Here is a 12,714-nt window from a genome sequence, read left to right on the forward strand (position 1 = left end):
TATGTTATCTCTGATTACATTTCAAATAATTTCTATATTAACAGTTATTATAACATTCCTCTATCAGAGACAACTCAAGGCTTAAATAATCAATACCTATAAAGCATCGAGCTTCACAGAGGACAGTAAGTCAACATAAAAAGCTGCATCATGATCTTGGTACTCAACAGGCAGAGCACTGGAGGCAGGATGGGAATTGCTGCTCTCTATTTTATTCTACAGTGTAACCTCGGACAAGCCACTGCATGCCCTGGTGCCCTTTTCCTCCTCCAGCTGCATCCAGTTATGGTGCAAATTCTTCAGGGCAGAGGCTGTGTCTCAGCATATCTGTGCACCAGGATCAGTGCTGACAAGGGAGGAGGGAGCCGACAGGCGCACGCACACGCTGTATGGTAGTACTTATGCGTACGCTGTAAAACGTAGCATAGTGTAACATCTGGTTTGAGATGCACGTGTGCTGGTTCAATCCCTACCTCGTTTTGCTGCTTCTATTCTTCCTTGCTAATATGCTTTTGCTTCTCCATTTTCTTCCAAAAAATATACAAGAAGTTCAAATTCTCTTTGATCCTGGCCAGGGCACTCCAAACCCTGTGGTCGTGAAACCAGCTCCGTGATGGGACTCACTGGTCTGGTCTCCAGCAGTCAGCCAACTCAAGTGTCATCTGGGAAACTCAACCTATATATGCTCTCTTTGCCAGCTGTAAAAGCCATAGTACATCCGAACACCAAAGGTAACCTTGAATTTGTGGCCAAGCATAGAGAGGGAAGCCCTCTTCGTGACTTTGTGTTAGCCATCTCTGCTCCTCTGTTCAGCTACAGCAACGCTCTGCAAGGTGAGCAGCATTGCTGGCTCTTCTGCATCTTTTTTGGCCCTGAAAACATGTCTCAGATATATCAACTGAGTGCATCTAGAAGGCCAATAAATTCCCGAGTGCATAATTTCAAAAAAAACATAAAAAAATAAAAATCCCAGCAGTTGAGTCGATCTTGTAACTGCAGGGACGCAGCTCCCGAGGGCTGTGGCGTCACGACACAAGGGGCTCGGCGGGGATCCCTGCCTCGCCTTCCCCTGCGCTCATTCTCGCCCCTGTACCGCCGCCTGCAACCCATCTGGGGAGCAGCCTGGGGAGCCGATCTGCCTGACAAAAAACCATGCCAATTTTATTTTGTTTTTAATTTAAACCAAATAAACACTTCCACAATTTATGCAACATAAGCCAAGCGAGCCAACGCACAAACTGCTCTGCTGGCAGAGCCAGGGAGAGGAAGACATCACATGTGCGGGGGAGACACACAAAAAAAAATGAACAGCGAGGTGGGGGCATATTTAAGGATATTTTTGTTGCTGAAGCTGGGAAGCCAGAACTGGAGGGCAGGCTCCCAGAGGGCAGCAAAGGTGGTGGCAAGGCCCAGGTGGCAAGCCCGTCCTTGCAGCCCCGGACTGGGATGGGGAAGAGCTCCGGCAACGAGGCTCCATGCTGGAGCTTGTCAGCCCAGAAGAAAAACGCTGTGCCTCGCACGCCGGCTAGCAAAGGACCCATGAAACCATCACCACATCGCAGTGTGTGGAGAGCTGCCACTACAGCTACCAGCATTTCATCCTTTCCACGACTAAAGCAGGACTTGCCCATCGCTGCTGCTGTCAGTTCAGCATGGTTTATGAATGCAAGGTCCCCATACATTTGATTTAAAGATTGAAAACATTATGTAATGTGCATATTGTGACACAGGCCTGGTTTAAGGCAACACTGAATATTTAAGGAACAGCTTCACTGACTTCAAGACAAAGATGTGATGTGACAGGGAAAGTTAAGCTGTGCCAGTCTGTACGGGGTGGTGTATTCAACAACATACAGCACTCAACTGGACGGCTCGAGCCCTCTCCACAGTGACCAGCTAAGCATTTTTTTTACTGTGTTTGGCTTTGGTAAAAACTATAATCACTGCTCTTACTATTATAGAGCCCAAGGTTTAAAAAATAACACATCCATTTCCAGTTTGGTAACAGGAAAGGGGAAAAAAAGTAGAAAAGCAAAAAGAGGAGGAAGAAAGAGAAAACGATATATGCCCAATGCCCACTTCTGAGAAGCTTTCTGAGGGATTTTATGGTCTGTCATGATGGACCTGATCTTGCAGACATGCCTGCCTAGGAGCAGGCTTGCTGCTTTTAGAGGGATAAACTCCACAGCCTAAAACATTCAGCTGGGTCTGTGTTTGCACAACCACAACCCAGAAGTGAATGATGCTGGACTGATCCTTACACGGCCACTCCCTACGACATTAACCTCAGGTTCTTTTTATTCCAAAAACATGTCCTAAGACCACAAGAACAACTTAACGATGATATTTTTGCACACTGATAACAAGCCACACAGTTCTTTGGCCTGTGTCTTTCCTTCAAAGCCCAGGGGAGGGAGGAGGATCTGCTGTCACCGCAGCCCCCTTCCCATGTGATGCCCTGTTAGGGCACCGTGTGAAGCAGCCGCAGGCCATGTTTCTAGCACGACAGCATCCTGCAGGCAACACCATCAGTTTGATAACGCCGGCCTGATCATCCCTCCAGTTGTCCATGACTCCAATGTGTATAGCCTGCTCTCGGGAATCATGCCCTGCAGTGGGGCACGTTGACAGCAGCAGTGTTGCCACTTCGCTTTGCTACCTGGATGAACATTTTCTCCTGCACAAGTGGGCCAGAGCCACAGACTGGAGTCATATCTGTCCTTCAGAGGCCTTAACATCCTCCTATGTCCTGTCCAGACCTGTCCAGGAGAAGTACTGGCCAGGGAGCTGCGCTCCAGATGCCAACTTCCATGGCATGGAAAAACCATGCCATTGGTAGTTTCCAAAGTTTGCCCCCGTAGAAACACGAGCCAGGTGCAAAACTCACTTTCTTGACCTGGATTCATTTCACACCTCAGTATAGAAGTCTTGGTTCTACAGCTTTTGCTCAGGACCAGCGCTGGGGAGACTGTATTGAAAACATGAATTATAACCCTGATAATAAACCAAGGTCTATTCAATCAGACTGCTACCTGGCAGCCATGGCCATCCTGCATCCTTCTCATACTGTAGCTAAATCTCTCTCCCTTTCTCCCTACCTGTTGCCTTTGGTTTCTGCACCGAAGTGACGTATTACTACAGCTCACCCCGGCGTATGCCTGTAAGCACAAGAATGCAGGTGAATACGAGTAGTTGAACTGTGTCTCCTGTACCACGGCAGACCACCTCCAGCCACCCACTCAGTCAGCCACCCCAGCCATCCCTACACTCTTGATTTCAGCTGCGCTGTTCCTCCATGTTTGCTCTGCCTCTGGTGTTGGCATCAATCTCTATGTTTCAAAAGTCAGCTGAGCAAAAACTGCTCGAGCGAGACCTTTCCTCAAATGATTTATTGGAGGTCTTTCTATCATTAACTCAAGACGACCCATCTACCCCAGGAAAGGAGTGTGCAGAGAGCTAGGGTGGGTGCGCACTAGAAAGTGTTTAGCATGTATTTCATTGTGCACGTGCTCCCAGCACGAAGTATCTTCAAACATAAAGCTATGCTATCCTTGGCACACAGTATATTCCAGATTCAAGAGTCAGCTGCCTCGGGCTGCGGGTGCACTTGGGGTGCCATAATGCAGTCAGTGGAGCATCCCACATGCAACAGTTTCACCGTTGAGCTCACCTTGCAGAAACCTTCCCATCCCTGCCATCTCCGCTTGCCCACATCGTGCCCCTATGTGAATTTGCAACCCCAGGCAACCTTTTCTTCTCCTAACAGCCATTCATCTCTCCCGCAGAAGAGCAAACGACGGAGCTGTGGTCCCAAACTCTGAATGCAGCGCCAAAAGACAGTACCGGGATACGAGCAGCCCATTTCCTGACAGTGGCTTCCCTATGGCCTCCCACAGATCGTTTAATCTTTTATCTCCACTTATCCCACCATCGCAAGAAGCTTCTATTTATATTACAGAGTACGTGTTTGTGTGCAATTTAGTGTTTGCAAAGCTTTTGAAGACTGAGAAATTAGGGATTGGATGTATCCCATAAAAAAGCCACAATAATAATTAAACCTTCTCAAGTTCACATACCTATTATAACAACACTATCACCTTCAAAATCTCCAATCCAATGTGGCAAACACGATGTTTGTGTTTGATTCCCCTTAAGCCATGTCAACTCCAAACAAAACCAGCTTTGACTCAGACGAGCTATTCATCTGCCGACCTAATGCAGAGCCTTCCCTCTGCGGACCACCACTGCCTTATGGACCACCGTTCCTGGATTTTCTTTGGCCTGACGTAGACCCATATCCTGAGAAGGCCAGCTGAAGAGTGCTCACTCTGGCCTGATCGATTGCCTGTGCTCTGCACAGCAGGGAGAGGGAGGACTGCAAACCTAATGAAAGGAAAATACTGGTTTAACCCTGAGCGTGCTGTGATGCACAGGAGTTCAGGGGCAAATAGGAGTCTGCACCTCAAGGGTGATGTACGCAGGGGAGTCCTGAGCCGATACATTGGTGTATCGGGGAAGGGTGGTGGAGGGTTGGACCTCCAGCATCCCCCACCCACCAAGGCAATGCCTTTTGCCTCTAACCATTAAACCTGAGCGGGCTTAAACACACGAGGTAGAAGCCCTAGAGGAACAAAACCACCTGTCCGGGGACAGATCCCGGCTTGGCCCCCAAGAAGGCGAAGGGGGTTGACTCTCACCCCATGGGGGAAGCCCCCAAAGGAGCACCAACAGTACACTGGGACCCAGGCAAACGATAGCTGCCTTTGTTCAGACCCTGTAATCCAAGATAGAAATCCACCCTCCTGGTCAGCAGGGCAGTGAAAAGGAAGGTAAATCGTTAGCAGGGTGTAGACTAGTATTTTCAAATTATCCTCCCTCCCACTTTGTTTCCACTGATAAATAAATGTATTGCTTTATTGTTTATGATAATGGTATTTCAGGGGGAATGGAAGAAAAGCAGGGGTTCGTTTGGGGCTCTTAAGTAATCCATAACCCTTCTTGTGCACAGACATGGACAGCAAATCGAGGCTCAGGTCCATCATTCGGAGGGGGCTGCAAGGGGATCGGAGTAGCAGTTAGGGGAGCCTGCAACCAGCTAGCACTTAATGGAGGCAAGAAACTACCTAGCATTTACGCACTGCATTAACCTGTCTTGTGTTCTCTGCAGGGGGGTGAAGGGGCATCTCAGCAACTTCTCTTTTTAGCTTTTACACACAGAGTGGATGACGGTGGATCACAGCAAGGAGGAACTGCAAACAAGAGGCCCAGAAAGCGGTGAGAGAGCGAGGACGTAGAGATCTTGTGCAATAACCCAGCGGAGGGCCCTCGAAAACTAGGAGAAGTATCACTACATCTGGAGAATGCCCACACAGGCTGCCAGTCTATGGCCAAACCCTATGCTGAAGGGAGCACTACCATCTGAATTGCAGGTTTCGGTTAGTACCTCCGCTTAGCTCAGCACTGCACCGCATGAAGCAAACTGTTCACAGGGAATAAGCTTTGGCCTTTCTCTACCGTGCTGCTTAGTCTGAGAAAAACATCTGACAAACAGGGCTTTTATTCTGGCAGCAAATAAGCAGAGCACTTACAACAACCCTCCTTCAGATGCCACCCTTCCAGCAAGTACCTTTACCCTGGCATTTGCTTCCAAGCCTAGGTTTAACCTCTTATTTACAGGACATGAATCAATTTGTACGGCTCCTGTAGTGCTCCTTCCTGTTGGCTGCAGAGCATTGAGACTAGATGAAAAGGTAAGGGAGGGGATGCTGACTTTCATCATCTCCTCAGCTGGGGCTGTGAGGAGAAATGAAAAACAGTATTGGTATGTGCAATCACATTCCTACTTACATTTGAGCAGTAACCCTTCCTTTCATCCCTGAAAGTGTGCCAAGATCTACTGGGAGGCTGTTATTTTGGAAATATATATACATTCAGCACTGCAGAGGCAAAGAGAGGATGATAGGGAAGGGTGGTGTTTTTCCAATGGCAAAAAGGAAAACCTTGCTGAGACCTGAGTGGTGACATGGAGGAAATACCAGCCTGAACCTCACATCTTGGAACTGCTCTAAATTAAACACCGTTCAAAGACTAAAAAGCTCTAAGATCAGCAGTGTTAAGTCGCATCTGCATCTTCAGAGTATCCTAGTTTAAAATAAAAATGCCTACTCATTGTGGTTAACACTCAGAGTAATACCATCGCCACTGGTCACCGTGGTTTGCACAAGACTGGGTGGCCAACTTCTCTCCCAGGAAAGCCATAGCGGACTGGCCATCTTTGGACTCAAAGCAAGCCCCAAATAGCTTTCTGCTCTAACCTGAAGACACGGTTTGGATGACATTCTAAGCCACAGTTTATCCCTCTGTGCAGCTCAAGAGACACAACCCTTCTGCAGCCCTACACATGCGCCTCAACATGGGGTGGTTGTCCCAGCTCGGCCGTACACTAACACCTTACGGTCTTCACCCCAAGGCAGTGAGAGAGGAATATTTCTTGGTGCCAGGACTGGTGCCCAGTGCATCCTAAGGCTCTGCTCTTCCTTGTCACCACCTACATGCACACGCAAGAGAAAGAGGGTTCTCCTCCATCTAGCAAAACTCTGCGACCTCCAGTTGTGAGCCTCATCCCTTCTGCAGCTGGTCTCCAAGCCAGCAGCTGTATTTTTAGATGGGTGATGAGTAGGTGTGTTGGAGTGTTATGCAGTTAAATATATCATAAACATTTGTGGATTGCAAACATGCATATAAAGAAGTTAGGAAAAATATTCAAAGGTCAAAATGCAGTATCATGAGATCTCTCAACAGCTCTCCCTAATATTCCTCTCTTTTTCTATTCAGTCTACTTATTTTTCCCTGTCTGAAGGGGGAGGAAATAGAAGAGAAGAACTAGAAATCTAGAAGAATTCCCAAAAATTTCAGAAAAAAAATAAACAGACTAATTCCCCTTCTCCTTTGGGTCTGGTCTGGAAATACAGGAAACTTTAGGAAAAACTGCAAAAAAACCCAAAACAACCACCCCAGTCTTGTGAAATATTTTCTCTAAGATTAAACAGTGAAATACTGTCAGGCCACTGTTTAAAATCCTATTATTTTTTGGTGTGCTTCAGTTCTTCCCAAAGTTCTCTACAAAATAAGCATTTCAAATGAAATTACATTATTTTAAAACACACTGTAGTAGGCAATTACAATTCCTGAATACTAAATGCCGATATAACATAGGCCAAATTTATTGTTGTTCCTTAACTTTGTGCCGTGTTCATTACATTTTAATGAATAAGGTTTCACATTAATTTTTCAAGCCTTTTCCTTGGAATCATGCATTACCTCTGTAATTGCGTTGCAGAATTAGGTCTCTATTTACATTCTCCTCCTAAGTCCTGGAGACAAAACCTTGCTTTGATTTTTCCCTTAAGTCAGCAACACCGCCTCGTCTTCCTATTTTCGGGAGAGCACCCCAGGGCCAGCAGCGCTACCTCGCCCCGCCGCCGCCAGGCAGGGCAGGGCAGGGCCGTCCCAGCGACGACCAGCGCCCGCTGCCTGCTAAGCCCAGGAGATGAGAGCAGAAGCACCAGGCAAGCAGGGTTTGGGGGGAACCGGAGTAGCATCTGCGAGTCCGGTTGCACCTGCCCGGTCATGAGGACCCCTCAATGGAAGCCCAGGTTGACCTCCTCTTCTGCAGCATTCCCAGAGGGTACCGCCCTCCCTCTACGGTCGTGGCCACCATCCCACCTTTCCCCATTTTTGTCTTGCCTCTTTCAACCCCCAGGGAGATGCAATTCACCCAAACACTCTTTTCTAATACACTGACAGCATTCGTAAACAAATGAAGGGAGCAGACGAATAAAGGCATCACGTCTAAGGAAAGGTGGAGGTACCACAAGACGCAATGCTTTTCACCTTGTGAATCTATTTTCTGCCTGCGACAGACACAAAGACCGTGAAGAAACTAAGATTTGAGCTGAAATACAGGCGCTGGGCAGCAAATGGGCCCCGTTTGCCAGCTGTCGTCCTCCACGGGACAGATTTGATTTCCCGTCTCAAAGCCTCCAGCAGCTCGGCAGCCAGCCACGTCGCTGCATGCAAGGATGCTGGGCAGAACCAAGGGCAGGAGAAGCCTTTCCTCCACAAGCGGGCGTTTGTTAATTCTAGTTATTCTGCGTACTTGCAATACTTTAATTATTAATGTTGATAAACTATAGGAAATCTCATTCAATTAGAATTGCCTTTTTTTTTCCCCTCTCAGATAAAATTAAATTGCTTTATTGCAAGATCCCTCTTTGCCCTTGTCTTTTGTGCTCTTATGAAGAACTCAGAAATGAAGTCCTGGCTCCTGGGATATTGCAAGCTGGTGGGACATTGTGGACACATGTGTAGGGACTGCCCACTCTGATGGTCAAGCTTTTGTCCTTGCCACTCACTCCTGGTTGCCATCTCCTCCTCCTCCTTTCACAAGTGCTACCCTCTTAATTCCCTCCTATCCAGAGAGTCTCCCCCACCATTTTTATTCATCCCCACAAAAACAGGGGCTTTTACGTACCTAACCTTTTCCTCATATACCACTTTCTGCATATCCTCTTCCCTCTCCACAAAGACACTTCTAAAGCTCTCCATCCCCCTCACACCATGAGGGCAATGATAAATCCTCCTTCGCCTACTCCCTCCCCACCAACGCACCCTGATCCCCAGGTGTTTCCCCCAAATCCACAGGGTTCTGCCCACTGACACGCCACGCCTCCCTCCACATTTCACAATTCCGTTTTGAACTCTGCATCGGCACTGCTCCACGGCAAAGATTTCTACCCAACTGAGCATCGAGTCTTGCAAGCTTTGCCAATTACCACTCCTTTCCCGACATGCATCTGCTTGCAGCGGCTGGGGAGGTACCCTCCACAGTTGTCCAGAGGGCTTTCTGGAGGGCTACCAGCGTGCTAGAGGCACCGACCTCTCTCTGACAGCTGCATCTAACTCCCACTGATGCACTCTTTTCTTCGAGTTGGCCACCCTGAAGAGTGTTTTACCCGTGTTTGCAGTCAACAGACATATAGAGAGGAAACCCTATCAACCAAGCATTTGAATCTGAGGTAGGACTATTAGAGATGATAGATTTCTGGAAATCAAATTTAATAAAAAGGGAGGGGGTAATTAAGGAGTCTGGCTTTTTGGGTTGTGTACAGAGGTTTAAAAAAAATCCAGAATGAAAAAAAAAAAAACCCTGAAATATCCACAGATTACTTACTCATTAAAACACAACCATACGTACTTTTAAGAGAGAGCTGTATCATGCATAATTTAGTTGAAACACAGACAGTACTGTTGTGTGTTTCATGCACGTGAAATAAATAAGCAAAAATTACTTAATTTGAATAACACTAAACACCTGATTCCAGAGACAGAGCAACACTTCACGCTAAGGCATGCAAGTGCTCTTGGCTTGTTGACGTTTCACCAGAGCAGAGAAAAATTAGCAAGCTGAAAACAGAAATTCATTTTGTGGCTTGCAGACAAACATCCACGGTGCATCCACATGGTTCATGAACAGCACATAAACTAAGCCCTGATGATATGATGGAGTTACAGAGAAGACTCCCATTGCTTCAGAGAAAGCCAGGAAAATGAACGCGAGATCCCTATGCATGTTCTTTACAACCCAGAATTCAGTAATAAGAACAACAGTAAGCTGGGCTGCATGTATCTTCATAGATCTGAGTCTTTTCAATTTCTCCCCAAAATTTCATAACAGACCTCAGGAAATAAAATACTTGACAGTATTTCTGACAGACCTCAGAAAAAAAACCTTTTTGGTCTGTACATTTTGGTTTTCCCCACCCATAGCTTTGTATCTCTAACTATACCATAAACGTGATTAGAAGGCTTCTCTCTCAATAAAAAAAAAAAAATTAAAAGGCACTTCTGGTAACTTTATCTCCATGTCCACATGAGGATTCACATGGCACTTGTGTCCTACAATTTATTTATGCTGAAACCAAAGCTTTCAAATTTTGACAGATATCATAGATTCTCACATTTCCCAAAAAGTGTTTTGATTAATAGCAAATAATCTATCTTCCAGGCGCTAATTCCTCTGGTGCAGGTTTGAGTCGCAGTTCTTTCCTCTGCTGGAACTGGAGAAGGAAAGGCAGGGTGAAGGACCCTCTGTAACACAGGTGGAACTAGCTCTGCTTTAAATTTGTGACAATATTTCCTTCAGCCTTCAGCTTTTTGCTTGCCCACCTCAAAACAAACATCCCAGTGAAATGAGACAGGACACCAATATGACAGACATTTGCAAGTCTGGCCATGCTGTGAGGTGCTCTCAAACACAACCTAGGTAAGATGAAATAAAGCATGTTTTACCTTTAAAAATGAGAGCAGTGTATGCAAACAAGTCACAGGCTTTGCTATGAGACTGCAGGAGACTTCTCCTATGGCTTCACCTTCCAAACTGGCCACGGAGCATAAACATGGCTAGATCTGCTCCAACGTCTCCTTCAACATTACACGTGCCCCCTCATCTCTCCTCTGCACAACCAGGCAATGCAATTGGCTTTGCTTTACTTCGAGGAAAGAAACCCAAACATTATCAACAGTACTTACTGAGTTCAGCAATGCTCCCCACGCGCGTAGCAAGTAAAGACTGCTCGATGGTCCTTAGCTCTGACTGGCTGAACATCTGCACTTCCCCGGGCTTATTTGACCTTTGCTGGTCTTTGTGAAGGTTCAAGCTGTCCGGCAGGCAGAGAACACCTACAGTGGATATAAAGAAAGAAGTCCAATGTAATTTCAGCCAGTGCGGATGACTTTGCTGCCACCACCACATCGTTCTGGGGACATTCCAAGACGCAGCCTGTGTGTGCAGAACTCAAAGACAATCAATATCTATAAGTCAATGTCATGGGTGACTCATGCTCTCAGAAGTGGCCCTCGTTAACTCTTCTGAATATCCTCAAGTCATTTACGATGTCACTCAGGGATAATTCTTACAGAAAATCCTAGAGAATTGCCCAAGGAGGAGGTCAAGAGGGTTCCAAAGAAGCCTCCTAGAAACTACTCCAAACCCATACAAATTTATTAGAAAATGGTATCTCAGTGACAGAATTCTTAAAGATTGGCTTTAAAATGATATATGAGACAGACGATACATTTACAGGATTTTCCTGGAAGGGGAATTCCACCGACAATTGCCAAAATAATGGACAGCGTCAAGATGCTTGCAGTGTCATTGATGGGTTTATTGAAATTCTTTTGTAAGTACAAATACAATTTCTTTTGTAAATACAATACTCCTGGCAATTGAACTGTTTGGGCTTCAAAAGCCCATTATGCAGAAGCCCTTACAGCTGTGAATTTTTGTGGGGCAGGGCATAAGTAAAGCTACTGACATAAAATAATTTAAATACACATTCATTCAGGCACAAAAGTCACTTTCTGCCATGACATCTAAACCCTCAGGAGTAGATAGAGGGCACACGTTTATTAATCAAAATCACTGTCATGCTAAAAAACAGAACTTATTTACGATACCAAATGCTGCGTTACCATCCTTGGGTAACAGATGCATGGAAGACCAGCCTGGAGAACAAGCTCTCTGCCCTTCCTGTGGTTTATGAACAGCCAGCTATGGCCATGCTCTCCACAGCATCACCTTCCCAATCCCACTGGGACACACACAGGTGGAGACCCGCTGGAGGCAGTGGAATTGTACCTCTTTATAATGATTAAATTTCATCTTATCTCAGATTGGGTGATATGCAACAATTACCTTTGAAAAGAAGCCAGAGTAGGAAATGTATTTTTTCCATTAACTTTTACTATTCCTTCCTTTTAAGCACAGGGAGAGGTTCTGTCCTTATGGGCCAAGCAGACTTTACAAAATACATTAAGGAAGAGGTACATATTTAATGTTTTTCTTCAGGGGGAAAAACTTACTTAGTTTCCCAGCCTAGTAAATATATGGCGTCTAACTCTACCGATCAATAATTCTGCCAACAGGTATAACATTGGAGGTCCTGGGCAGAACGTCTACCTTAACCCCTGTTTACTTCAGTTATGAAAAGCTCTGCAGACGTCACTGCTTTGGAGCACTGCAAGACCAGGTAACACACCTGAGAGGGGATGTTTCTCAGCCATGTTGTTAGCTCCACCAAACTGCTTTGGATTCCCTCCTCACATCCATCTCCTCCCTGCAAACAGTTTAGTCTAAAAGTCGTATTTGCAGCACAGACCTAAAAACATCCCACCCTGGGAGGAGAGAGGTGATGCAGGTTCAGTGAGCGGGGGTGTACATTGGGAATACCGGGACCAAAGGTCTGGACCGCCATGGCGGTAAGACAGCAACCTAAACCAGGATCACCCTCTGCACGCAACAGCCACACCAGAACAAATTCCCCAATAGTCTGTTTGAACGCTGGAGATAGAGGAGCAGGAGCAGCTGTAATCCCAGCCCTGGCTCTGGTCCCAGGGCTGTAATAACGACAGTAAAACCGTATGCACGTGTGGAAGGTCACGAGCGAGGAACACGACTCACAAGGAAGCGCCCTGGAGAGAAAGAGCAGGACATCTGACAGAGCAACGGGGAGGAAAGAATTAAAAGCAGAGAGGTAAGGGATAAAAAGCAACCACGGCTTATCAAACAAGCTCTCCAAATTCTCCTGCCATCGCTCAGTGGCTGACTCGCATAAACACTTGGCGCACCGAGCAACGTTTATATTCTGGGGATGT

General features: G+C 46.3%; 1 protein-coding gene across 1 annotated transcript in view; it reads right to left on the reverse strand.

Moving 5' to 3' along the window:
* BTBD11 (BTB (POZ) domain containing 11) overlaps positions 1-12,314 on the reverse strand; it is a 77,444-nt gene extending 65,130 nt beyond the window's left edge. Inside the window, exons 1-2 of the mRNA XM_009575081.1 lie at positions 12,290-12,314; positions 10,591-10,740 (exon numbers count right to left, since the gene is read on the reverse strand). Coding sequence (XP_009573376.1) covers positions 10,591-10,740; positions 12,290-12,314 — 175 coding nt within the window. The remainder of the gene's footprint in view (positions 1-10,590; positions 10,741-12,289) is intronic.
* Between the last annotated feature and the right edge of the window lie 400 nt (positions 12,315-12,714).

Source organism: Fulmarus glacialis, unplaced genomic scaffold, assembly GCF_000690835.1.
Source record: "Fulmarus glacialis isolate BGI_N327 unplaced genomic scaffold, ASM69083v1 scaffold2573, whole genome shotgun sequence".
NCBI lineage: Eukaryota > Metazoa > Chordata > Aves > Procellariiformes > Procellariidae > Fulmarus > Fulmarus glacialis.